A 27,177-nucleotide genomic window follows, 5' to 3' on the forward strand; every position below is an offset into this window, starting at 1 on the left:
AGAGGGTTAAAGTAAAATCCTTTAAACTGGATAAGTAGACCTTTTTGAAAAATTCTCTATATTGTTTTCATTTTTGGTTCTTTATTTGCCGTCTCTTCTTTTCTTGAGACATTTTTAAGAAATACTGAATTGTCACTAATTGTCACTAATTCCCTCCCTGTAGCATACTGTTTCATGGCTCCCTATCTTTGTTCATGCTGTTTATTCTCTTTGTTTAGAATATTCATTTTCTTCTTTCCTGACTGATACCTACTCATCCTTTTAAATTTCAGTTTAGGTATCACCTCGTCAGAGACATTTTCTATGAAATTCTCTGCCATATCTTTAGGCTGTTTCACTTAGTATTTTTACTGACCCCTGTGTTTTTTAAATGACTCTTCTGTGTTTTTACAGACCCCTGACCCTGTGAAACCACTGTCATAGAACTTGCCACATTATATTGAAATTATCTCTCCCATCAAAATTATTTATTTTCAGAACCTACCAATGTGAGTGGAATTTAGTAAGTGAACCCATAGGAGCCACAGACAATTAAAGAATTTGAGTAATAGAAGTTACCACAATGTTATCAAATGTCACTTTTCTAGGACAAAGCAGTGGGTAGCTTCATGTAGCTTTCTCTGTTATAGACACTTTGATAATAAAGTGAGCAGGTTTCTAATATGTCACAGTATGGCCTTCTATGGGACATACTTTGGTCTGAGTTAATGTCTAAAGAAGGGATTGCTGTGGGCCCCTAGGCCTGACCCTGAGTAGTCTCATAGGTTTGGAAGCTCTAAAATCATCAGCATACAGTAGGCACTAGTGATAGCTAGTAACTTTATGACATTTGATTCCTTCCAAGTTTAGGTAATTCCTAGGATGTTGAGAAGATGGGGTATGTCATTTGTTTGCTATTTTATAAACATTATTTTTTAACAGCTTTATTCAAGTATAGTTTTTATACCACAGAATTCACTTGTCTTAAGCATACAATTCAGTTATTTTTAGTGAATTTACAGCATTGTGTAACCATCACCACAATTTGATTTTAACACTGTAAGCGGGCATTTTCCCGCCAAATCGCGTCGTAACGCGGGGCTTTTTCGACATTTTTCTCGCCAAAATTAGACTTTCCGTAAAATATTCATATCTTTCGATCTATTTGATATTTTTCTATGAAACTTTCAGTGTTTTAGTTTAAAAAGAGGTCTCTATTTATTTACTTTGCAAAATTTTTGCCGGTTCCAACTAGAGGCGATATGACGAGTTGACTCGTTTCCCACAAAAAATGTGTTAAAACATTTTCATCACTAGGCACATTATTTTTTCCAAACGCCTGACCTGTATATATAGACCAATATAGCTAGGTAGTGATAATGAAAAGACTTCTTTTATCTGAGTAAAATAATCTCATCCTACATTCAAAACTCATGTGCTGCTTTATTATTTCTCCTTATTTAGGTGCTAGGTCTGAACATGGGATTTTGCTAACGTTCCTGATTTTGGGGGACTTGATTTGATTATCTTTTAAATATAAATTTGACCAAAATTACTGTTTTCAAATTTTGAAATAGAGCTGCCTTTTAATTTTTTTTTGCATTTTCCTTCTTAACTCACAAATACCATTACTTTTCATTTTTATAGAATGCTACAGAGTGCCATAGTATATTAGAATTTTATTTCAATATTTAGAGACTCATGCTTTGTCAGCTCATATAATTTAGTTAAGGAAGGAAATAATCCAATACCCACCCCCCAAATGAAAGAATGAAACTAGAAAAGAATTAAAATTTTATGTTAATAAGCACATTTAAATAATTGGTTAAAATCTTCCCCTTTTAACTGTCAGTGATTAATCATACAGACTATATTTCTGTCATGTGGAGAAATTACTGAGTGATTTTAAGTATCAGCTAAGAAATACATCACATTTTTTAGCGGTTGTCTATTCCTTGAATTAGTTTTTATAAAGGAGCTTAAGAACTGATCAAATAGGGTATCATTAAAAAACTTAATTATTTAAGTGGCTAGAAATGGAAGAATGTTTGTCTTTTTTCTTATAGTTGCACTACAAATCACCCCAATGTTTGGGAAAAAAAAGCCAACATAACTTTTAATTCTGCTTGATATATTAGCTGTATGGAACAATTCAAATTTTGCTAAGTGAAATCTAAATCAAATCTAACAACCGTTGTCCAGTTTCTGACTCTGGACAATACACCTTGTGTGGTTGGAGTTCAGTGCTTATTTTGCAAATCTAATGTTTAGCATGCCATTGGAAACTTTAGCAATAGGAAAAAAATGGTAATTTACACAACTATATGATCTTTGATCATGTACAGTTTCTGGAATATCAGAAGATGTTAAGATAAGCATTCTGCAATTTTAACTCTTGATACCTTATTTTGGTTGAATATTGTGGCTAATGCCTAACTTTGGTACATCTCTAAAGTGCTACTGAACTATATAGAACCAAGTCAGTTATACCTTTTCTCAGGTTTTCCTGATCTTATCCCATCAGGTAATTGCCTACAGAAAAAAATTTCTTTTTCTGTAAGTCTTTCTCTAAATAGATTACTTATAATCTCAGTCTTTCATCTCTGGCCTTCTGTTCTTTCTGTTCCTCTTCATTTTAATTCAGCAACATTTATGGAGCCCTTAAACTCGGAGCACTTTGCACAGTATGTTTTTCAGCCAAGTGAAAATTTAAAATGCCTTTTAAATCCCAACTCAAATGGTACTATCTAAAGATTTTGCCCAGCCTCCTGACGAGGGCTTTCTTTAATCTGTAGTCTCATATCATTCGGTACTCCTTTGGTTTATAGCATTCATCACATTGTAACATAAGGAATTGTTTGAGTTTGTCTCCTTTGTCAGACTATAATCTCCTTGAATTAAAAAACAAAAAACAACTATATCCTGTTATATTCGTCCTTTCTGTTCTCACATACCTCAAAAGTGAACATCTCACCAGGCTTGAGTGTTATTCTCCTTTTGCAGATACTTTTCATAACGTCACACCTCAGGCACAAGCCAACCACTTCTACTGGTGGTCTTTCCAATGGTGGAGGAAAAGCCAGCTGTGTTAGTCTTAAGAGGTGGTATGGTGGTCTCTAACATAGTGCTTTCTTAAAGAATTTTCAAGGGTAATTTTGACTTAGACTGACTTGCACTCTATATACGCTGACTTTAGAACCTAACCCTTTATGAAAGATAGGAATGCAACTATACAGTTTTACTAAATAAACAATCTGCTCTTACTCTGAGTTCCTGTAGTACTTTGTTTTTATGACTCAAGTGATATTTTCGCTGCTTATTTCTTAGCTGTTTGTTCATGTCTGTTCTCACCAGTTGGAGAACAAGGATCATCTTTATATCTCTTTGTATTTGGCATACTGCTTTTCATACAGTATTCATTTACAGAATAAATAGACATTTTAAGATACTTTCAGTATGCTAAGGTCTAAGCGAAGAAAAACCTAGAAGCCATATCATTGAACACAACATTCAGTGGTCCTCCACCTTTACTTGATACCATTTGCTAAATTTTCCTTCCCAATTACTGTATTTGTCTCTTTTCCACAGCTCTTCCGACGTGTTGCTGCAGCTTTGCCTGGAATGGAAAGCACACAGGACAGAAGCAGAGAAGACAGTATCCTTTCTGTTTCATCAGAAAATGTTATTGTTATCACTAGTCTTTAGAGCCCCACTTGGTTGGCTGAGGAATATTATGCCATTGCTTTTTACAGCCAGGAATTGATGGCTGAGGAGCATAGAAGCGCTGAGGTTTTCTATAGCGAATGAGCTCTGGTTATCCCAGTGCACCCGGCTGCTCACTACAGTTAATCAGTGAGAGGGTTTGCGTGTGTTTGCTTGCTTGATTTTTTTGTGAGCAGGAAACTCGTAGAATCCCAGCCTTCTGCTTCTTAATTTTGAGTTCCATTGGCTCTGTACAGTTTTCCTATACGTAGTATGTGTCATGTTTTCTTCCCCTGCCTTTTCTAACATTCAAGCTTTCTACTTGACACTGGCAGGAAATAACTCAGTCTGGGGCTTTGTCATAGCCTCTGCTTTCAGAAACAGAACACGATGAAGCATGCCTTATATTAGTTATTTCAAAAGATTTTGAATTTTGATGTTTTCGTTGTTTCATATTTATGTTCTAGTGTTTTTCCATATGCAGACATTTTTATTAAGCCATAGAATTCATAGTACTTTCTGTCCAGCTCTTCCCACTTCTAAATGTTTTCTGTTTTCTAAGCCTTTATTACGTTTAATAGCATCGTGTGTTCTACAGAGTTAAGTCCCACCACTTATTAAATTCTCTCCCTGTTGTTGGAACTCTCTTGTGGGCTATTTTCAAATTTTATTATAGATAATTCCATAAGGAACATCATCTTTATATGGTTTCTTGCTCCTATAGAATAATTTCCTTAGGAGAGATTCTCATGAATAGAAGTTAACCTTATTTTGACCCTTGTTGCATAGAGTAGATATAAACAAGTTTATTCCATTTGAGTACCTTGTATGGTGAGCTAGCTGGTATATAGAAAATAGTGGCTGTGTAGGCTCTGAAGCCAGATAGGAATGGAAGGGGCTCGTCAGAGATGTCAGTGTTCAGCAGAATTGGAATTGTACTTGCCCGTTTATAGCTCCTTAACTTTTGTTTCAGTGATTGACATAAAACTGGAAAAGCCACAGGAGCAACCAGTCAATGAAGGAGGCTGTTCCTGCTAATCCCCCACACCCACGGCATCTTCACTTCCCTCTAGCCACTCACTGCTTTGGCCCCCTTTACTCTTTCATTGACTGCAGTGTGAATATTGGCTTGAACCTTTTCCCTTCAGTAATAACGTATTGCAATTCATCATCGCTGCCTGTCTCGTGGAGATGGTCTATTAGCTTCACAAGCACAAAAAAGTCAGTGTCTTCATTATTTATATTTTACAAAAAGCCAAACAATTCCAACATATTCCAGTGATAACTTTAAAAATTAGATACATTTTCTTAACTTTGTTTTCCTTTTTAATGTTCCGGTAATGCACTTCAAAATGATGGAACTCTCAGTAGTATGTGGCTTGGTTAAGGAACAATTTGTTCACAGCAGCACTTGCCTGCCTACTTGATCTCTCCCTGCTTTTTTCACCTCTCCCTTATTCCATTCCCTATTATTCTTCCTCCCTCAAAACGAACACGAGGTGGCAAAGCAGCAGTCAAACCAAGCCCATTGGAATTATCCTTCAATTTTAGTGATACCACTTGCTCTAGGCCTTGGGTCAAGATATCCGAAATTATTCTTGAGCACTGATGTAAATTACTTAGACCTTCTTTGAGGTCAGAACTAGCTATCATGGTAGTCAGTGCTTGAATGAGAAAAGTATTCTGGTGCATCTTTAAAATGAGTCCTAATGAACATAGTACTTACAAGTAAACAAATACAAAATGTGTTTCTGACCAAAGCAAACAATGCTTTCACGTGTTAGACTCTGAAAAAGTAAAAGTGCTTCAGAACAGGTTTTTAATATTTAATCCTTCCAATGAACTATTTCTCCCAAGATTTTAAAATTGTCAAAATAGAGCTATTTTATTTGTTTAAAAGAAACTTTTTTCAGCAATAGATTTCTCTTGGGTTTTTTTTCTTTAAAAAAAAAAAATGCAGGCAAGGCACTGTAGAAATCAAATTCCTTTAAGAAGAACCAGTGGAAGAATTTAAATTTGGTACCTTGATCAAAACTGCTGTAATGAGTAGAAATAATGATATCTAAAGCTTACCAACAAAAGAATCCTCAACAGAATAGCAAATACTTTGCTCAGGACATTTGAGGTCTAATTGAAAATGGCACGTTTTCTTAGAGGCAGATCTGAAAAAAAGCATACATAGAAAAGGGAAAAGAGAGAATGGAAATAAAACTCAATCTTATGCAGATTTATGCCTTATTTTTTAGCTTTTTTTTTAACGTTGTTTCTTTCAGGATGGTTTTGCTTTTTATTAGATCTGTATAGTTGATTAATTAGTGATTTAGTTTTATATTTAAGCTACAAGTAATCTCTAGTGATATTTATTTCTTTGCCTTTTTTAAACCACTTTCAATTTTTAGATGTTTTGTTCGATCTATTTAGAGCTTCATCACCATGGCAATATGTATTTCCCTTAAAACACTGCAAACAAATATACTAAGAGTGCACCATTTTAATCTTTACTAGTTATTGTGAGATTGCTGTGTAAGTTAATAAACATATTTGTAAATACATTGTTTGCAGGAAGAAAATTTCTGAGTTACAGCTCAGGAAAAGCCTGCTGAATTTATGTTGTAAGCATTACTTAACACAGTATAAAGATGAAAAGACAAAAATATCTTCATACTTCCTTATCCCCTCACTGCAACAAAACCTTTAACTGGGAGAACCTTATTCCCTCTCTTTCCTCTTCCTCCCCATGCCCCACTTATTGTCACCTTGTAATATTCAGAGAGCACTTGGATTATGGGTCTGAATAGAGAAATGCTTTCAGATAATCATTAGTCCACATACCAGTAACTCAAAGATGAGATGGAGTTGTAAAGTGCTTTTATAATACAATATTATTGTTAAAGGCAAGGGATGACTCTTTGTTTTATTTTGACATGGCATGTCCTGAAATAAATATCAATTCAATATGGCAGATGGGTCATATTCTTTATTTGAAAGAAGTTGTGATTTCTGATATGAGGGTGATTGTCTTCCTACATTGCAGTATTTGAATCTTTTTATGTATGCAGCTTTTAAAATTGGTATTTTTATTTGGCTTGGGGTTCTTCAACTGAAGCAGCAAAGTGTATTCATAGACCAGATTTTTTTTTTAATAAACACAATTTTGCTGCCAAAATATATATAAATAAAACACAAAAGAAAACCATTACTGATTTGGTTTCCCATTCCTGCCAAGGTGGTAAATTAGCATGTGTTTCTTCCTCCCTAGAACTATAAAGGAGAACATAGAATTCAGAAAAAAAACAAAACATCAGCAAAAATGAGAAACCTCTGGGGAGTCAGAAGACTCTTTTCAACTGTTAAGGGTGAGGGAGTGGCTACAACTTGAAAAACAGGATCACTGGTGGAGGCAAAAATATGCTGTATTAAGAAAAGTAAGCTTTTTCCTCCTCTCACCTAACCGCACCTTTGCCTGGGGACAGGGAAGGCAACCTACTACCCTCCCACCAAATCCAGCCTCTACCTGGTTTTTAAATTAAGTTTTATTGGAACTCAGCCATAAGTCAGAGTTGAATAGTTGTGACAGACTTTATAGCCCCCAAAGCTAAAAATATTTACTATCTGGCCCTTTACAGAAAAAAGGGCCAACCTCTGCCTTGGGGACAAACCATAGCTGTCCCCCTTATTGTAGAAATGGAGGCCATAGGCCAGACTATGGTGCAGGTATCCACAGGGGTAATATTAGGGCAGTATGAAATCCTGGTAAGTGAGTTGATGAATGACCTGCCTGCCTTATGCTTTAGGCCTTTCATGTACTCTACATTTTCCCTTTCAAAACATCATTTAGTGGACTGTAATCTAGGGAGAGTGCCTCCTACAAGAGCTGCTTCTTCCTAAACTGGGTTTAAAGGCTTCTTTTCCTTAGCATAAGGTTTTTAGTGTTCATCCATGTTATACCATGTATCAGAATTTCATTCCTTTTTATGGCTGAACAATATTCATTGTATGCATATACCAAATTTTGTTTACTCATCTCTTGATGGACACAGGTTGTTTCCACCTTTTGGCTATTTTAAGTAATACTGCTATGAACATTGGTGTACAAATATCTGGTTGAGTTACTGTTTTCAATTCTTAGTATATACCTGGAAGTGGAATTGCTGAATCATGATAATTCTGTGTTTAACTTTTGAAGACATGCCAAACTGCTTTTCACAGCAGCTGCACCATTTTACATCCACACCAGCAGTGTATGAGGGTTCCAATTTCTCTACATCCTCACCAACACTTTTTATGTTTGATTTTATTTTTTATAATAGCCATCCCAATGGGTATGTAGTGGTAATCTAGCTCATTGTGGTTTTCATTTTTGTATTTTCTAATGACTAATGATGTTGAACATCTTGCTTATTGACCATGTGTATATCTTTGGAGAAATGTCTATTTAAAGTTCTTCGCCCATTTTTAAGTTGGGTTGTTTATTTTGTTGTTGGGTTATAGTTCTTTATATATTTACATATATATGGATTTATAAGTATTTCCTCCCATTTTGTGGGTTGTCTTTTCACTGTCTTAACAGTGTCCTTTGAAATGCACAAAAGTTTTAAATTTTAATCAAGTCCAATTATCTTTTTCATTTTTTGCCTGTGCTTTTGGTGTCATATCCAAGAAATCATTGCCAAATACAATGTCATGGAGATTTTTCTCCTGTTTTATTATAAGAGTTTTATAATTTTAGCTCTTTAAATTTAGCTCTCTGATCCATTTTGAGTTAATTTTGTATCTGATGTAAGGTAAGGGTCCAACTTTATTCTTTTGCATGTGGATATCTAGTTTTCAGCAACATTTGTTGAAAAGACCGTTCCTTCTCCATTGAATTGTCTTGGCACCCTTGTCGAAAATCAATTGACCATATATGTAAGGGTTTATTTCTGGGTTGTCTGTCCTATTCCATTGGTCTGTATATCTGTCCTACGCCATTACCACAGTTTTGATTACTGTAGCTTTTTACTGGCTTACATCATTTTATTGCGCTTCACAGATACTGTATTTTTACAAATTGAAAGTTTGTGGCAACCCTGCATTGATCAAGTCTGTCAGCACCATTTTTCCAACATTTATTCACTTTTTGTCTGCCACATTTTGGTAGTTCTTTGCAATATTTGAAACTTTTCATTATGGTATCTGTTACCGTGATCTGTGACTAATGATCTTTGATATTACTATTGTAATTGTTTTGGGGCACCACAAACCATGCTCATATAAGATGGTGACCTTAATAAATGTGTGTGTTGACTGCTCCACCAACTGGCCATTTCCCCATATGGGGAAATGGCCAGTTGCTTGTTCTCTGTCCCTCTTCTTGGGCCTCCCTATTTTCTGAGACACAACAATATTGAAATTAGGCCAGTTAGTAACCCTACAATGGCCTGTAAGTGTTCAAGTGGAAGAGTTGCATGTCTCTCACTTTAAATCAAACACAAGATTAAACTTAATGAGGAAGGCATGTTGAAAGCAGAGATGGGCCAAAAGCTAGGTCTCTTGCGCCAAACAGCCAAGTTGTGAATGCAAAGGAAAACCCCTGAAGGAAATTAAAAGTGCTACCCCAGTGAACACACAAATGACGAGAAAATGAAGCACCCGTATTGCTGGTATGGGGAAAGTTTCAGTGGTCTGGATAGAAGACGAAACCAGCCACCACATTCCCTTAAGCCAAAGCCTGATCCAGAGCAAGGCCGTAACTCGCTTCAGTTCTATGAAGGCTGAGAGGTGAGGAAGCTGCAGAAGAAAAGTGTGAAGCTAGCAGAGGTTGGTTCTTGAGATTTAAAAAAAGAAGCTTTCTCCAAAACATAAAAATGCAAGGTGTGAAGCAGCAAGTGCTGGGGTACAAGCTGCAGCAAGTTCTCCAGAAGAGCTAAGATAATTAACGAAGGTGGCTACAGTAAACAACAGATTTTCAATGTAGATGAAATAGCCTTATATTGGAAGAAGATGCTATGTATGTAGGACTTGCATAGCTACAGAGAAGTCAGTGCCTGGCTTCAAAGCTTCATGGGACAGGCTGACCCTCTTGTTAGGAGCTAATACAGCTGGTGACTTTAAGTTGAAACCAGTGCTCACTTACCATCTGAAAATCCTAGGGCCCTTAAGAATTAGCTAAATCTACTCAGAGTAGATTTACAGCTATAAATCTCTCATGTAGCACTGCTACCATCTTACTAATGTATTGACCCTTTATGAAATTCCCCTTTTCTGATAATTTTTGTCTTGAAGTCTTTTTTGTCAGATATTAAAATAGCTACTCCAACTTTCTGATGTTTACTTTTTATATGGTATATCTTTTCCCATCCTTCTACTTTCAACCTATTTGTGTATTTTAAAATATGTCTTTTGTACACAGCATCTAGTTGGATCTTGCTTGTTCATTCATCCTGACAATCTAATCTCTTAATTTGTGCTTTTTGTCCACTTACATTTAATGTAATTATTAATATGTTTGGATTTAGGTCTGCCATTTTGGTGTTTTCTATTTGCCACATCTGTTTTTAAATTCCTCTGTTGGCCTCAGCCATTAAAAAGAACGAAATCTTCCTATTTGTGAGAACATGGGTGGATCTAGAGGGTAAGTGATCCTTATGCTAAGTGAAATAAGTCAGAGAAAGACAAATAAATACCATATGATCTCACCTATATGTGGCATCTAAAAGAACAAAATAAAACAGAAACAGACTCATAGATACAGAGAACAAACTGATGGTTACCAGATGGAAGGGGTGGTGGGGGGCTGGGTGAAAAAGGTGAAGGGATTAAGAAGTACAAATTGGCAGTTACAAAATAGTCACGGGGATGTAAAGTACAGCATAGGGAATATAGTCTATAATATTGTAATAACTATAGTGCCAGGTGGGTACTAGACTAATTGGGGGGATCACTTTATAAATTATATAAATGTCTAACCACTATGCTGTACACCTGAAACTAATAATGTCAACTGTAAATGAAAAATAAAAAAAGTAAAAAAAATAAATTTCTCTATTGGCTTTTTTAGCTTAACCTCTTTGCATTCTGTTTTCAGTGGTTGTATTAGGGACTCTACTGTACATCTTTGACTTAGCATATTGTACTGCTTCACATAAGGTACAGGAAACTTGCCATAGTATAACTATTTTACCACCTTCTCCTCACCCCCACTCATCCTCTGCTGTTTTTTTGATTCATCCATAATTCTGCATATACCTATGGATACTATTCTTTGAATGGTATTACATTTTGTGAATGGAATATACCAATGGATCCACCTACTCACGAATTTGAGTTCTTCCAGTGCTTCTATGACACTTTTGTACCTATTACTTTTTGATGAACATATATACACATTTCTGTTGGGTGTACCTACGAGTAGAATTGATGGGTTAGGACGTGTGCCTGTGTTTGGCTCTACTGATCAGTTTCCAAAGCAGATGTACCAGTTTACACTCACACGAGATTTCCAGCTCCACATCAGTACTTAATATTGTCTTTTACACTTTTAGCCATTTAGTTGGGTGTGTAGTGATAACACATTTTAACTCAAAACCTTGTAAAAACGTTGTGCTGACCAAACAAAACAATGTATGGGCCAGATGTGGTCCATGGGGCAACTCCACATTAGACTGTTGTCTGTGAGGATTGTTTCTCTTAAAGTGTGTGTGTGTGTGTGTGTGTGTGTGTGTGTGTGTGTGTGTGTGTGAGAGAGAAGAGAATAATTTTATAATTGTCTCCTGGACAGCTGGAAGATTAAAAATTCATGCAGCAATCCTATTAATGGAGAGATTTTGAAGCAAACTGCATTTGGAGCATCCATTTGCATCCCTCTTGCCCTATTCAGTGGTGAGTGGAAAAAACCGTGGTGTCATCGGGACTGTGATAAATGGCAGCGCTGAGGCTGTAGGGGCACAAAGAAAGGAGCCCTTAACCCAGCGGTGGGAGGTTCCCTGTACCCGGCCCCATTCACCACCCCGTCTCACTGTGCACCCTGCTGTGATACCAGATTGTTTTCTGAACTTCATACTGCTCTCAGAACCAAGTGTTCTAAGGCCTTTGCTCATGCCATTTCTTCCATCTGTTCTTTCTGTGTAGAAAGCTGTCCCTTCTCTGCTTGGCAAACTCCTACCCATCCCTAAAGGTTCACCCTACATTTCCACTTCCTCTCCCACAGCTTCCCCGGTTCCCTTGGCTGAGTTGGAACCTGCTCCTCAGAGCTCCCTGTGTGCCATGTTCGTCTCTTACCTCATTGAATCATTGCTGTGTGTATATGTCTCCCTCTAAGTTGGTGTCTGAGAATATGGCTGAGGTGGACATCTGATATTTTTGCCTCCAGTTCATATCTATTCATCTTACTTTTGGAACAGTGCCCTAAATTTCCTTTGGGACACCGTCCCATCCCTGCTCCAAGCCCTGTTGTAGACTATCTTTTCCAGATCATGGTAGATTCAGGGATGCCTAATGCAGGCTAATGTACTGATACCAGTCCCAGGACTTTTAGTCAAACTGTTAGAGAAACTCTCTTGGCCTGACTTGAATCCCAGAGGACATTAGTCTGGAGCTGCTGAATATCACTGCAGCCTCTGAATGAACTAGCCCAGTGGCTATAAACATGGAAACAAAGTCTAAGTGACACATTTTGAGTCCCTGGACCAAGTAGTTTCTGGACTTACCAGTTAGCGTGGCCCAATGTTTTCCCTTTGACTTGAATCGGTTTGAGCAGTGGGCTTCTGTCACTTGCAGCCTCAAAAAGCCTGATGCAAGCTGGTTGTGTTTCCCTCCCTAGCCACCTGGTCTCCATGAGACCAACTCACTGACTCAACTCTAGGAGGATGGAAACCTACTGGAAAAGACCCCAGCACCACAGAACTCAGAAAGCAGGTAGGGCATGGGTCACCCATAAGCTCAGATGACAGGGACCCTGGTCCAGCCTCTCAAGCCTTTAGGAATGGGCAACTTCAACCTGCTACCCCGTGGGTAGGGAACGCAAGATGCAGAAAGGTTAAGTGATTTGCCCCAAATTGCCCCGCTAACATACGTCACCAGTTCTACCTGACGTCAGAACACTCTTCTCACTACTAGAGAAGGCACAAGTAGGAGCAGAGTCATGGAGTTGTCCCAGAGAGAACAAACAGAGCCAGAGCCAGGGCTAGAACCAACCACACCTTTATTAGTTTCTGCAGCAGGGCCACTAGAGCCCCTTTCTACAGGGGAATGTTAGCAGGCTACGCTGGCTACTTGGGTAAGAATGTTAACATTTCTATGGTGATTAGGACAGGATGGGGGAGGAGACGAAGGGGACCAAATGGGGACTGCTGGGCCACCCGCCGGGACACACATGTGGGTGGGGCCTCCTGGGGCTGAGACAAAGGTGGATGAGGACCCAGAAGTGAACACTGCCATCTACCCCCGAGTGAAGGAGACACAGCCTGAGATGGTGACAGACACACTATTGGACAGAGGTCCAAGCTTCTGGGGAGTAGAAGTGCATTTCCCAATGGAGGCACCTTCCTAGGGATGGGGGTCCCAAATAGGTCTCACCTGCCCCCCTCCAAGCAAGGGGACCCCAGGTTCAGCTTACTTGCTGCCCCACGCACCCTGACATGGGAAATAGATGCTTTCTGACCACTGAAGGAATGGGACCCAGTAAGCTAGTAGTGGGAAGGATGGGGCTAAACTCGGGCAGTGTTTTGAGTTTGGGCATGTGTCAGTATTAACAAAAACAGGCAATATATCCATTATAGGTGCAATCCTGAAACTTCCCTCCAAAAAAACCTCACATCACCTCCGTACCCAGCAAGCTTCCTAGCCTGGAGGGGCATCATGATCTGATCCCCTGTCCCAACCCCAGCCCAAATGAACTCCTTTTAAGTTCTTTGGACATGCCATGATGGTCATGGCTCTGCACTCTTGCTCCTAGCCTACCTTCCTCACTCTCTGCCCTCATACCGTCAAAGGACTGATAACTCCGCCTTGTCAAGTGTTTACCCCTGTTTTCCCCCACCAAGCCTGGAGCCACCTGAGGGAAGAACTTGAATCGTGTGTCTCTAGAGCCTGGGGAACTTGAAGCCACATGAGTTGTGTTTTCTGTGTCCTGATGTGTATTGGGGAAACATATCCATATGTGTCTATTACGGATTTCTGGGGCGTCTGGCGGTAGATACAAGGATTTTGAGTTAAGTGTGTGCCTGGGATGATAGCTTCTTCCAGTTTTGGGGTGAGGCTGTGGGGAGTAAGAGGGATGGTCCAAGTTCAGAAGGGGTTAATGGAGAGGAAGGGCAGGTCTTGGATGTTGGAGGGTGGGGTCAAAGAGGAAAAAAGGTCTGTCGTTCTATGCGCAGGGTCCACTCGCCGAGTCTCAGGACTCAGAACCAGCAGGGCGACCACATGAGCGAGCCCAACGCTGCGCCCGTGGCGGCCCCTGCGAGCATGCCCATGGCCAGCGGGGCGCCGGCGCTGTAGCAGGGATCCTCCCGCACTACCACGTGCGTCACGCCAGGGCCTGCGGAGAGAGCCAGTGAGACCCACGGACGTCAGAGGAGGGAGCAGAGCGATCTTCATTCCCCTCCTCCCGCTTGACTCCAGCCCAACCCAAGGTAAGGCGCTGAGCCCACTCTCCTGTTCCCCAGCCGGAGAAACTAAGGCCTTAACGCAGGAAGGACGTGAGCCCCGTCCCCACGGCTTCCAGGCCTTGGACCCGCTACGGATGTTGTGGGATCGTGGTGGGCTAGGGTGGAAAGGCGAGGAATTCCCGGGATCTCTAAGAACCTCCAGACCACACCTGAAGCGGTAGGAGGCGCCTGTTCCTGCCTTAGCCACCAGGGGTCGCTACCAGCCCAGGAACGGGTATTGATGGAGGCAGAAAAGGGGCGAGCCTGAGGAGGTGAGGTCAGCTTTGGAATGTGGAGGGGCTCTGGTCCAGATCTATTCCGAGTCTCGGGATGGGTAGGGCCTTGCAGAGGGTCCTGCCTGGGAAAATCCGTGGTCATTAAAAGGGTGGGGCCTGGTCCCCACGGATGGACCATGGGCGTGGCCTGGCGCTGGATCGAGACAGAGGGCGGAGCGGGCCTGAGATTTACCTGCGTAGGGTGGTCCATAGTAGCTGCGGACATATGTGGCCTCATGCGCGTTGGGCGACACCACCTCATAGTAGTCCTGGTACGGGCTGTAGACACGCACCTGGGGAGCCCTGCAGGGTTAGCGGCCCAGGAACTCCCTGGCCCGGGTTTGATCCCCTACCCACCACACCCAGGTCAAGTCCTTCTAGGCCCACAGAGACGCCTCCCCAACTTTAGACGTTGGTCCCCAGGGACCAGCAAGCTCCTGGAGAAAGGCCCTGCCTCCCGACAAGGTCCATGATCCTTGTCCTCTAAAGCTTCAGCCCCTGTTATCCAGCTCCCCGTGATGCCATTTTCCTACCATGGCCTCCCTACCTAGCACTCCCCTGATCAAAAATTCTCCATGGCTCCCAACTTCCCTTCATAGACAGTCTAATATGTGCTAGCATCTCTCCAGTGGTTCCACTTGGAAAACCCAATGGATCTCTCTACTCTCCTAGTCACGGGGAGGGAGACCTGGCCAAGCCCCAGGCCCAGGAAATAAAAAGGGGTTGGGGAAGAAGGACAGGATAGGAAGGGCAGGGGAGGGAAGTAACTAAAGTAGTATTATCGAGCAGCCACCATGTACCAGGTCCTGAGGGAGGTGTTCACGTTGTTACTGCCTCTACTCCTTACAACACACATTATTATCTCCACATTGCCACAGAGCTGGGGAATGGAGGCTCAGAGAATAATCGCCAGTGTTCTCTCTGGGAGGGAAGAATATACTCCCTGTCCCCTTCCCTCACCCAGTAGATTTTTACCAACCCCTCAAAGCCTAACTCAAAAGTCGTGCACTCCAGGAAGCCCTTCTGGGCTCAGAAAGAATCTTTCTTCCTGAGTTCTCTTTGGATTATGCTTGTGCCTGCCTCTTATTCCTTCCTATCCTTCCTCTTGGCCTTTCCTGCCTGCACCCCAAATGTGAGCTACCTATAGGCAAGGACTCTGATTCATTTGTGTCACAAGCAGGGCCTAGTGAATAACAAGAACCAATGAATGAAATGGAAGCTCCTAATCCAAGCCCTTCATTTTATCCACAGGATCCCTTATCTCATGGCTCCTTCTTAGCCCCCTTCCATCCTCTATTTCTCCTTAACTGGGCTTCACACCTAAATGGTCCAACTCCCCTTAGAAGTCCAGGTGTCTTAAACTCCACCCATCTCAAAGTGATGTCATCCTCCTTCCATCCCCTAAACCCTGTTCTTCTGTAAGTGCTTTTCACTAAATGCCACCACCATGCACTCAAATGAAGTCATCGGGTCTCCATCCTCGTCTTCACACACTCATCTTCCACGTCACATTAGCAATCACGTCTCATGGTTTACCTTCTAAATATGCTCTTCTGTCCGTCCTCTTGGCCAATGCCAAGAGAACAAGCCATTGGTTTTGGCAACTTGGAAGCTGTGGGTGACCTTGAAAAAACATTTTTCAGAGGTGATTGGGGGAAGCAGCCAGACGATGAGCAGTTAAAGAATGGTTGAGAAGTCAGGGATGGAACCAACACGTCATGACATCTCTTTCAAGAAGTATGGCTATCAAGGGGAATTCTCCAAGCACACCTTGTGATTTCAACTCTCCGTGCCATTTCCCTTCAATGGGGCTGCCTTTCTTACCTTTTCTTATTCAACCACCTAACTTGTCTTTCAGATTCAGCTCAGGTATCACTCTCCCTGAACCTCAGGTTCTGTTGGGGTCCCCTCTGGGCACCCATCGCCCTTAGACTTCCTTCATCACAGCACAGCACCAGTCACTCTGTAGTATCATCGTTTGTGCCCCTGTGAGTGTGTACCTCTCTCATCCTTCTTGGAGACACACCTATCACCACCACCAAGGGCAGGGACTAGGTCTAATCAGGTCTGACTGGAACACAGTAGGTGCCTAATTATTGAATTTATCTTAAGTGCATCAAATACAGGGCCAGACTAGAACTAAGATCATCCAACTCTAAGTCCGGTTTCAAGTTGGGGACAATGACAGTACAGCAACGCAGGAGGCTCAGACAAACAATGCTCAGTCTCAAGTGACTTCCCTCATGGTGCTGCTCCCCCAAGGGAGATCCAATAGGGCTTCCTGGTGGGGGTGGCCAGGATCTGAGCTCAAACCTAGAAGGGGCTAGAGAGATCTAAGCACCAGATCCCCAACTTCATGGGTAGGGAAGTGGCGGTCCAGAGCCTACACCTGCTCTGCAGCTGCACCGTGAGCCACTGGCCCTGTCAGGCCCTGGAAAGAATGGAAAACACCACCCCATAGCCCTGTGGGGCACCTGTTTCTACCCACCAAGCCTGAGAGACCCAGAGGTAAAGTCATGTGGGTCACCTGGCAACGGGGCAAAAGATCCCCAGAGACCTCATGGACAGAACCTAAGGCCTTGATCCCTGATCCTCTCCACAGGCCCAGCCCCTTTTGTAAGTGAGGACAGGGTCATCCAATCATGAAATCGCATGCACATAAATCCCTTCCTTCAGAAAAGCTGTTGTGTATTTATTATAAGATTTAAAAGGTTTATCGCCTTTAAATTCCTATTTTTAGGAATCCTCACTTTAAACAAACTTATATCCTAGTTTGGGCTTGGGGGTGTTCCTCACAATGCTGGGCTGGGGGTTCCAGCCCTGCCACCGATGAATTAAGTGACCCTGGTCAAGTGATGCCCTCTGAGAGCTTCGGTTTTCTCATCTGTAAATAGGGACAGTCATTCCTACACTGCCCACTCCCAAGGCACAGCGATAATCCAGCAGAGCCACGTCTAAGCAACTGCGTGGCGCTAACACTTCTGGGCTCCGTGGTTCTCGCACATCAGGAGCACCAGAGAAATGTTTTAAACCACAGCTTTCCGAGGCCGCACCCCAGACCTATGAAATTAGAGCGTCGAGACGTAGGATCTGAATATTGGTATATTTTTTTAAGCCCTTAAAGCATTCTAAGGCACAGCCACACTGAGCGCCACTGTGCTAGAAAAGGAGCTCACGGTTACTCTAAGACCACGGATACTCTAAGGCAAGCCCCCCACTGTGCTCATCCCATGCCCGGCTGAGCACTGGGGACAGAAGAGGATTCACCCCAAATCCTGCTTTCCAGAAACACTGGGCAGGGAGGTGGGCAGGGAGACAGACATGGATTAAATTATAATGTGCAGTAGTGATGCCATAACAGAGGTTTTTCACTCCTCCCTCCCTCTTTCTTCATTCACTTGTTTGAGGCTTACTTGTGTCCAACCCTCAGGCACAAGGAATAATGAGGGTCAAAACAGAGAGTTCCCATCCCTCACTGACCTCCTGCTGTATACCCAGCACTGTGCCAGGCTCCATAGGGACAGAGCTGATCAGGCCCGGTCCTTGCCTTGGAGGACGTTCCAGATCTCATGGGAGAATCGAGACAGAAATAAACAGATTTGAAACCAGGCAAAAGGAAGACAGTGCTAAGCATTGGTGCCGTGGGCAGTGGGAGGGCGTGATGATGCCTGGAGGTCGGGAGGTCCTCCCTGAGGAGATGGCAACCTTTGAGGTGGGTCTTACAGGATAAGCATTAGTTCGTCAGGTGAATACAGAAACTAAGCATCTTCACAGCAGAGAGAACAGCATATGCCAAGGCTGGGAAGAGGGAAAGGTCTGGAGCAGCTAGGACAGAGGTACAGTGGAGCAGCTGAAGCCCAGGGGCTGAGGAGCCTGTGGTAGGTGAGACTGGCCCAGGCCACGTCCCGGAGGCCTTGAAAGCAGGGCTGCGGTTGGGGTCCCATGGGTGACAGGGAGCCATGGAATGTTTGTGAGCAGGGGAGCAATGTAACCTAGCCCAGTTTTGGAGGCACATCTTGGTGGCCAGAATGGAGGCAGGGAGGGCTGAGCCAGCACTTACCCAAATCCGCCTCTCAACCTTACAGGGGGTCCACGAGCTGGTCACACACCTGACCTTGGGGCAAACCCGGCGACTCCTGGGAGGGACGGTGGCTCCTTCTGGGGCCTGCTCAAGCCACAGAAACCCAAGGGGAAGGGAGGAAGGTGTCAGAGGCCCCCTACATCTGGAGAGACTCAGCACTCTTACCAGGCCCTACCAGAGCCTCTGCCAGCTGGGCAGGGGATGGGGATGCCCTCTTCCTCCTTAGCCCAAGGCAATGGGGGGAGACTGCGGAGGGGGTGGCTTTGCCGAAGTTACACAAAGAAGAAGTATCAGTAGTGTGTCTCCAGAATTAGCTCACCTCTCCCTGCTTCAGGCTGCTGAGGCTCCCAGGCTCCAGGGAGGACAGATTTGCCCTCCCACCCACCTGCCCCCTGTACTGGCCCCCCAGCTTTGACCCTGGCTGAGCCCCTGCCCTGTGTTCCCTGGAACAGCTGGGCTCAGGGGCTCCTCCTGGAGCCTTCCTGCAGAATAGGATAGAAACCTGAAGGCTGGGGAGGGACAAAGTGCGGGTCACTCCTACATAGGCACAGGATCGAAAGAAGCCCACACACAGGCATGGACACTCAGAAACAGGCAGACACTGTACAAGAAAACAGAGGCACAAAGACACCCTGCTCAAGCAAGCCCTGGATGCTCAGGCGTGTGTGTGTGTGTGCAGAGCAGTGGGAGGTAGCGTAGAGGGTCAGAGCAGAGAGACGTGGTAAGCACAGCAGCAGGAGAGCGGACAGGCAGAGAAGGGATAAGGCAGCTTCATAGAGTCACAGAGCGCAGAACGGTCAGTCCTCACCTTCCTTCTTCCTCTCTTGGGTGGGGCTGATTTGCCCTGCATAAGGGGGATTTAGAGCTCAGAGCCAGCTGAGCCCAACCAGATGTCCCTCCATCCTGCTGACCGCTGCCCCCACCTCCTCACTCCCAGCTCCTCTAATCCAGCCTCCACCCAGAAGCCTGAGTCTGCTCCCCGAAGTCCGACCGCGGCCCTCCCTGCTTAATGCCTGTCACTGCTCCCCACAATGCTCAGGAGAAAGTGCAGTCCTTTCAACTGGATTTCAAGGCCCTTTGTGACGTGGTGCCTCAGAGGTCATCTCTCCCATTTCTTTCCCTCCATGCGTTACCCTCCAGCCAGGCTGGACTCCTGGCTCTTAGACGTACACGTGTGCACATACACATGTGCCCGGGTCACTTCCCTGCCTCTGCTCATACAGTTCCTGCTGCAGATAATGCCCTCCCCTCAAAACCTCACGCTGACCTAGGTTCCAATACAGGCTCTTCCACTGATGTAAGACTATGAGACGGGACAAGTCACTTCCCCTCTGAACCTCAGCTTCCCTCTCTGTAAAATGGGACTGCAAACATCAACCCCCTGCTAGGGTTGTTGGAAGATTAAATGATATAACCGATGCCAGATGCTCAGCACTGCGCGCAGCTCTCAGCAAGTAGATGCCCGAGGGAGTTTCTAAATGCCTCCCAGGCTTCCCTGCTACTTCCCAGCACACTCTCTCTAGCTGAGAAGGGCTCCACTGTGCCACAGATAGACGAGTAAGCATGGGACCTGGAGTTGGGCAGATAAGGGTCAAGGCCAAGCTGCACCACCACGAGCTGGGGGCTTTGGGCAGCTCCTCCACCAATCAGTCTCTATTGACTCTACCTCGTAAATAGGTCTTATCCTCATCAGCTTGTTTCTGCCAGCAAGGCCTTAGTCCAGATCTCCAGTCAGTCACCTGGACACTTCCCAGCCTTCTAACTGGTTTCTGGGCATCCACTTTTACCCTCTACAACCCATTCCCTACCTACCAGGCAGACTATCTTTTTAAAAATACAGACCTGGTCTGATCTGTTTATGCCACCCTTCTGCTTAGCAGCTTTCAAGGACTGGTGCTCTTAGCAGAACAGACATCCTTAACACAGGCCACAATGCCTGGCCCTGCCAACCCCCTTCCTCATGCCTTCCCTCTCCCTGAGCTCCAGCCGCCCCAGCCTTCCTTCTGTTCTTCAACTTGCGGGAGTCTCAACCCTTCTCAGGGCCTTTGCACATGCAGTTCCCTCTGCCTGGAAAGCTGCTCCCTTGACCCCACTCCACACCTTTTACCCAGCCTATTTCTACTTATCCTTCAGGTCTCATTTTAAGCCTGTCTGAACTCCTACCTGGACCAGGCCACCACGGTGGTCCCACACGGAATGCACAGTGCGTGTCTCTGTCAGAGCAGTTACCACCATTGCAATGGAATCATTCACTGTGTAATTAGTTGCTTCATGTCTGGCTCCTCAATAGGCTGAGTCCAGGAGGGCAGGGCCCACATCTCTTTAGTTCATCTCTGTGCCTTTGGCACAGTGCCTGGCACATAGTAGGAATTCAGTAAATATTTGCTGTGTACATGAAGGAAGCTCAGTCTTATATCTGCAGGGAGGGAGCAATAATCCCAACCTCACAGGACTGTCATGAGGTGTAGCTGGAATTGCACCTGCACCACACCTGGCACATAATAGTTGCTCGATAAAAGAACACTTCCTTTCCCTAGCTCACATGCCACTCCCTTAAACAAGCCTTCTTGGAGGCCTTTCTCTCCCACCTCCGAGCACCAATAGGCTGTCTTCTGTCCTTTTCTGCTTAGGACTCAGGGCCTCCGAGTCTGCACAAGTCTATTCACTCACATATATATGGGAATCGAGAACTCTGAGCAGGCGGAGACCGAGTCTGAGTCACCCATGATTCCATGGCAGGTAGGGGTGGGGAGGAGAGAGGGAGGGAATGGAGGCTCACCGGGGTGTTGTTTGCCTCCAGTAGCGCCGTCTTCCAAGCTCTGTAAAACAAATCCCACCAGACCATGAGGAGGGAGTCTGGGAGAAGGAGAATGGGCTCTACATTTTAGACATCCCTTCCCCCACCCAGCCCCTAGCCCCAGTCTCTTGTGAAGGGGGAGATCTCAAATACATAAAAGTGACCCCCTCCCTACCCCAGTCACATGGACGGAGCCCTCAGTTGAGCTAGAACCTAATTCAGTCTTGGTCCATAGTCCTTAAGCCTCCAGAAGGTCCAGTTTCCCCATTTAGACAATAGACAGCTGGGCTGGGGGGTCTCTTAGGGGCCTTCAGATTCTGATACGTGTGGGCTGGTTCTTTAGCGGCAGCCCCCCTCCACATCCCAAACCTACAAACAGTTCCCCAACGCTCTGACCCCAGAACCCTGGAAGGGCCCAGTGGACACCAGACAATTGGGCCTTTGTTGGTTGCCATGGCATCTAACTGGGGTGCACAAGGCGGCTCTGTGTTTTGTCTACCCAGAGCTCAGCTTCCCCCACTCCTACACGCCCCATCTCTTTCACTCTCCTACAACCCGAAGGCCAACTGATCTCCCGCCAGAGGGTAGGAAGGGAAAGAATGTGAGTGAGCAGCCGGTGCCTGAGGAAGACACCCAGATCGCAGGGTGGGTCTGCGTCTGACCGGGGCTTGCCCCTGCTGCACGGCTGGCTGCCTCAGTTAGGTACGTCAGGGTCTGCCCTTCAGATCAGTTGCCCACCAGGGCATCTTCTCAGAAGCGAGTGAGAAGGAGGGGCCACTGAGGATGCCACGGGGCTCTGTTCCTTTGTATCAGCCCCAAGCAAGGGCTCACCTCAGAGGCTGCTAAATACGCGACTCTGGATGGTCAGGGGCCACACACCCGAAGCAGGTATGCACACTCCTGCCCCAGCAGTCCTGAGTGCATCACAGACCAGGTGAGGAGTTTACTGGGTACCATCCCAATCACCATGAGCCCATCAAATCCACTCTGGCTAGCTTCCACCAAGCTGACTGGTCTCTGCCCCCTCTTTCTAACCTCAGTGGGTACCAGAAGGCCCAATGAAGGGGAAGTGTCTAGTCACATTCCCCAAGATCCCATCCCGTCCTTTTCTGGGAGTGACTCACATGGCGTCGTCCTTGGTCTCCGCGTACAGATGCAGTCGGGAGCCTTCCCGTAGGTACACGGTCAGCAGGCCATCTCGGCTCCGGCCCTCTGGGGGCTGCACATCTGAAGGCAGACACACAGATAAGGGGTTTCTATAGGGCACAAGCCCCAGATACCCCCGAAAAACCAGGAACAAGAATAGGAACTGACTTCCCTGGGTTCTCTTTATTGGCCACTTCCAACCGCCTCTGATCCCACACACGATCTTTGGGATTCTGCTCTACTCTTTAGAGCCTGTCAACCCTTCCACATTGCCTGCTTCCCTAGTTAAGTCCATCTAGCTCTCAGTAACCCTGTTATAATTGGGACCTGAGCCTGGATTGAGGTTTGCTGTGTGACTCTGGGCCAGTCACTTAACTTCTCTGAGCCTCCTTATTTCCTTTCATCTTTACCCAGTTCCTAGCACGTAGAGGGCAGGAACTGTGTCTGCCTCACCTCTGTGACGCCAGCATAGAACCTGGGCCCAGCACAGGGTAGGAACTCAATAAGGAACTGATTTCTTAATTCACATTCACATGAATTGGAGTTGACAGAGACCCAGAAGCATTATCTGTGGAAACCCTCTGAAAGCTGCAAAGAGCCTTCCAGTGTGAATGTTCCCAGACAGACACAGTGGGAGGGCTATACCCAGAGTCACAGTGCTAGAGAGGAAAAGGCTTCTTCTCACCGTGGCACTCTTGACCGATCTTTATGTTGCGAACATTGGAGCGGATCAGCACGCGGTCCTCCTCGTCCTGCGCAGTCTCGTCATGGTAATAGCCCAGGGTCCCATCCAGCCACAGGGCAAACCAGTTCCGCTTCCAGCGACGGAGGATAGAGCCTGTGGATGTTCCAGACCCCCCAGGAAGGCTGATCACAGAGCCTGCTAGGGGACAGGAGCCCAGCGTGGGCTCCCAGAGTCCCCCTATCCCCAAGTCCCATGTAGTAACCACTCTTATTTGTCTATCCCCTGAAATGACAGGAGGTCCTCTTTCTGTCTTGCTCACCCATTGCCTCCCATTGGGCCTAACACATAGTAGGGGCTCCATAAATCAGTTGAATGGTAAATAAATGACCTGATTCCTTCCTTGGGGCCTTCCAAGGCCAAGTCCCAGGTCTCTTCAAAGGCAAGGACCTCTGCTTACCCTGAGCCTCTTGTCTATCTTAGCTCTCACATTTGCCTTTTGTGGTGGTCATTTGTGCAGAGTCTGCCTCTTCCACCAGACAGGGGACCCACAGCTGGACCTGGGCTCAGTGTTTGCTGCACTGAATAAACTGAGAATAAGTCATGAGATGGGGGTGGGCTTCTAGCCCAGGAGAGCTCCTGCTCAGATCATGACTGTGGTCAGAGGTGAGTCTGGAAGCTGAGCCCTGGCTTCAGGGCAAAGACGTAAAACAGCTTCTTAGATTCCAAGAATCCTTATACATTCTAAAGCAGAGAGGCATTTTTTATTTGTCCTGAGCCTTGTGTGGCCAGCCCTGGGCTGGGGTGCTGTGGACACATAGAGGATCAAACCCCTTGAGCCCTTAAAGAGCGCAGTCTGGGGCCTGTATGGGGGCAGGGGGAGTGAGACCCACTGGTAAAGACGGTTACATTACAGCGATGCTATACCAAGGATATGGATGAGGCTTGGGGGAACAGAGAAGTGAGCCTCTGATCCAGTTCGGTGCTGCAGCAGGAGCTGGGGCAGGGGTTAGAGGAAAAATCAGAGAAGGCTCCTCCCAGAAGGGGACATCTGAGCTGGGTCTTGAAGAATAGGTAGTTTACCAAGCAGTCAGGAATAGGAAGGACATTCCAGACACAGGAAAAAGCATGGGCAAAGGAAGGCAGGATAAAAAAGGCCCTGGTTTCTTGGGAGAAGGTTTCCCTGTGGCAGGCCCAACAAGCCACTTCCCTCACTCCTGCCCGTGGACAAGGAACAGAATAGACAAGGGCTTGGCCCGGGGTTACTCACTCTGTCTCCACAGCCAGCCGCCCCTCACCAGGGCCATTTCTTCAGAAGGACTTTCCAGGATAGAGTCCGGCGGGACCTGTCAGAGGAGACACAGGACACACAGGCCTTGTCATCAGTAGTTCCAGAGCAGCTCCCCAGAGAGAAACCCCCAGCCCCATCCTCCCTGCGGGAGCCACTGAGGAAACGTTTAATGGAGTATTAGTAAACAAACAAGGCAAGCCTGCCTGTCTCCTCCCAGTTCTCCGTTCTCAGCTCTAGGCAGATAATGGCAGCGCTGTCCTGTGGTATCAGCAGGGCAGCCAGCGCTGTGCTGGGATGGGGGTGAGGGTCAGGAGCCTGGATTCCAATCTCAGTTCCATAACCTTGGCCAAGTCCCTTCTTCCTGGCCTCTGTTTCTAGATCTGTAGAAGTATGTCTGTGAGACAGGTAGAGGCTGCAGGGAGGGAGGAACTCAGAAAATGTTAGAAACCCTGGAATTTGGAAATGCTGGCAGCGTAGGATATTAGAATCATGGCAATAAACGAGGGACCTTCATAAGGAAAGCCTCCCTCACATTTGAACCCCACCTGAGTCGTTTACACAGTATGTAAAATAATGGGGCAGCAGCAGCTGTCATTGAGTACGATGCCAGGTACATTTTTCAGTGCTTTCATCTATGATCTCATTGAAGCCTCACAACAATCCTTGTTACTCCCAGGAAACTGGGGCCTGGAGAGTCACTTGCACAGATCTGCTTGATGAGTAAGCAGTGGAGCCAGATTCACTCCCAGCAGTCCTGGCTTCTGACCATTACAACAGTGGGAGCTTTAAAAACTCCCCATCCCCAGGTCATACCCCATTAACAATTAAACCAGAATGTCTGGGGGCAGCAGGCAAGCACTGATAGTCTTCAAAGATCCCCAGGTGATTCGATGTGCAGCAAAGTTTGGGAACCACTGTAAATACTATACTACGTTGCTTTATCCCCACTGTAACTCTGTTAGATGATAAGGGGTAACTCTGTTAGATAAGGGGTAACTCTGTTACCCCTATTTTACAGATAGATGGACAAACTAAGTGATAGCAAATGACTTGTCCATGTATGTGATGGAGCTTGGATTGGAATCCAGGCGCCCTCTGTTTCTGACGGCGACTTACTTTCAAGCAGGTGCCTCTCTGCCCCTCCCCCACTTGCTGCGTAGCAAGGGCTGACACACCTGGGCTGCAAGGCCCGGCCTTGTCCCTGCTTCTCTTGCCGCTCCCTCCCCTCTCCGAGCCCTGACACAGGTAAGACAAGAGGTCCAGGTTCAAACTCCCTCTCCAGCCTCCCCTTGATGCACCCACCTGTCTACACCTGTTGCAGGATGCTGTTGCCAAAACGGCCGCTACTTGATGCTGCTGCCACCCAACCCGCTGCGCCTGCGCTTTGTGCGCCCCAGAGCGCCTGGGGCATTTTACTCCCCAGACTGAGCCCAGGGACTTGCTGCCCCTGTGCCCCGCCCTCCGGCCCCGCCTCACCCCCTGGGAGGGGGCGGGGCGTCGAGAGATGTGCTGTCACAAGACCTTCTGGGATTTGTAGTCTGCAGCTCTGGAGCCGAGCAGTAAGCCTCGGCTCCTGGGTGGTAGCCCTGTCCTGACCCGGAGCACCAGTTGAGAGGCCGCACCTGCGATTTTATTTTTCTGTTAAGACATTTGTTCACTCATTTATCATGAAATGCTTTTTCCTAAGAATCCTGAGCTCATTTTCTAGAAAAAAGTAAAGTTGCAAGGAGAAGCCAGGCTCACAGTTTTGCTATGTTTTCTCAATATTCGGTTTGTGCCCTGCACTGCACTGGGTGCTAGTGGAGGGTACAAAGAAACATCCGACAAGGCCCTTCGTCTTTCCTTCCCCAGCTTCCAGTCTGGCAGAAAAGACAACATAAACCCACAATTAGAGCACAGGGTGTGATTTAACAATGGGAAAGAAGAGTCTGACTTTGCCCAAGAGAGTCAGGAAGGCTTCCCAGAGGAGGTTGATACAGGTCTTGAAGGATGAATAGGAAACGTAGGAGAATCATATGCACGCTGATCAAGGAAGTTCAAAAGAGTGTCCAGTATTTCAGTGTGTTTGGGAAGTGGCGCGCAGGAGTGGGGAGGAGGGCGAGGGGAGTGCAGGTGATGCAGCTGCCCGGGTTGTAAGGATAGAACACGAGGGCCCTGGGTGATAGGCTCAAGAGCGTGGACGTTATGACTTAGTGACTGGAGCTTGGGGGTTGGGGTTCCAAGATGAGGAGTGAGGTGGTCCAATGTATGGGTTAGAAAGGCACCTTCTGGACAGTCAAAAATGGATTGAATGGGGCCCAACTGGAGAAAGAAGGCTGTTTCTATACCTACCACCTCAGTCTGCCCATCCAGGGTCAATTCCTTGAATAGCTCAGCCCTACAAACCCCCACCTACACGCAAATCCAGGATGCCATTCAGAGAACAGTTCCCATCCTCTATTTGAAAAGGGCACCCACCCTGCCCTGGACCCTTCCTCCTGTCCCAGAGACCTCTTCCTTACCGGAGCTGCAGGGCTCATGGTTCCTGGGCGGCCAAGGCAGCATTTCCCAGACGGCTCCTGCAGGGGTCATTTCCCTGAGCGCCTTAGAGATAAGGGGA

The 27,177-nt window shown here is 45.8% G+C and overlaps 3 protein-coding genes across 9 annotated transcripts in view; 2 read left to right on the plus strand and 1 right to left on the minus strand.

The window, feature by feature from the left end:
• The window catches only part of RAB6A (RAB6A, member RAS oncogene family), a 50,394-nt gene extending 43,753 nt beyond the window's left edge, over positions 1-6,641 (plus strand). For both annotated transcript variants that reach the window (XM_019744396.2, XM_019744397.2), the window contains exons 7-8: positions 3,568-3,634; positions 4,655-6,641. In XM_019744396.2, the coding sequence (XP_019599955.1) occupies positions 3,568-3,634; positions 4,655-4,719 (132 nt within the window). In that variant the 3' untranslated portion in view covers positions 4,720-6,641. The remainder of the gene's footprint in view (positions 1-3,567; positions 3,635-4,654) is intronic.
• Positions 6,642-12,845: 6,204 nt separating this feature from the next.
• Positions 12,846-27,112, minus strand: PLEKHB1 (pleckstrin homology domain containing B1). 5 transcript variants are annotated; one of them, XM_074335807.1, is made up of 8 exons: positions 27,080-27,112; positions 24,558-24,633; positions 23,291-23,443; positions 22,584-22,686; positions 21,442-21,481; positions 18,642-18,746; positions 14,775-14,874; positions 12,846-14,197 (listed from the first exon to the last, which is right to left on the minus strand). In XM_074335807.1, exons 1-8 carry the CDS (start codon positions 27,095-27,097, stop codon positions 14,061-14,063), a joined length of 732 nt encoding a protein of 243 aa, XP_074191908.1. In that variant the 5' UTR covers positions 27,098-27,112; the 3' UTR covers positions 12,846-14,060. The 5 variants fall into 5 exon arrangements, with proteins under 5 accessions (XP_074191908.1, XP_019599967.1, XP_019599968.1 ...); XM_019744408.2 differs by lacking the exon at positions 27,080-27,112 and adding an exon at positions 25,881-26,038; XM_019744409.2 differs by lacking the exon at positions 27,080-27,112 and adding an exon at positions 24,782-24,804.
• The window catches only part of FAM168A (family with sequence similarity 168 member A), a 189,122-nt gene continuing 176,108 nt past the window's right edge, over positions 14,164-27,177 (plus strand). For both annotated transcript variants that reach the window (XM_074335805.1, XM_074335806.1), the window contains exon 1: positions 14,164-14,291. The gene's annotated coding sequence lies outside the window, so the exon portion shown is untranslated. The remainder of the gene's footprint in view (positions 14,292-27,177) is intronic.

Source organism: Rhinolophus sinicus, linkage group LG06 (genome assembly GCF_036562045.2).
Source record: "Rhinolophus sinicus isolate RSC01 linkage group LG06, ASM3656204v1, whole genome shotgun sequence".
NCBI classification, from domain to species: Eukaryota; Metazoa; Chordata; class Mammalia; order Chiroptera; family Rhinolophidae; genus Rhinolophus; species Rhinolophus sinicus.

Bases quoted from the DNA above. Each gene is read 5' to 3' on its own strand.
- PLEKHB1 (XM_074335807.1), bottom strand. The intron at 18,747-21,441 runs GTGAGCCTCCAT...TGGCTTGAGCAG, and splicing joins TGGAGGCAAACAACACCCCG to GCCCCAGAAGGAGCCACCGT. The intron at 14,198-14,774 runs GTAAATCTCAGG...CTCTCTCCGCAG, and splicing joins CTATGGACCACCCTACGCAG to GCCCTGGCGTGACGCACGTG.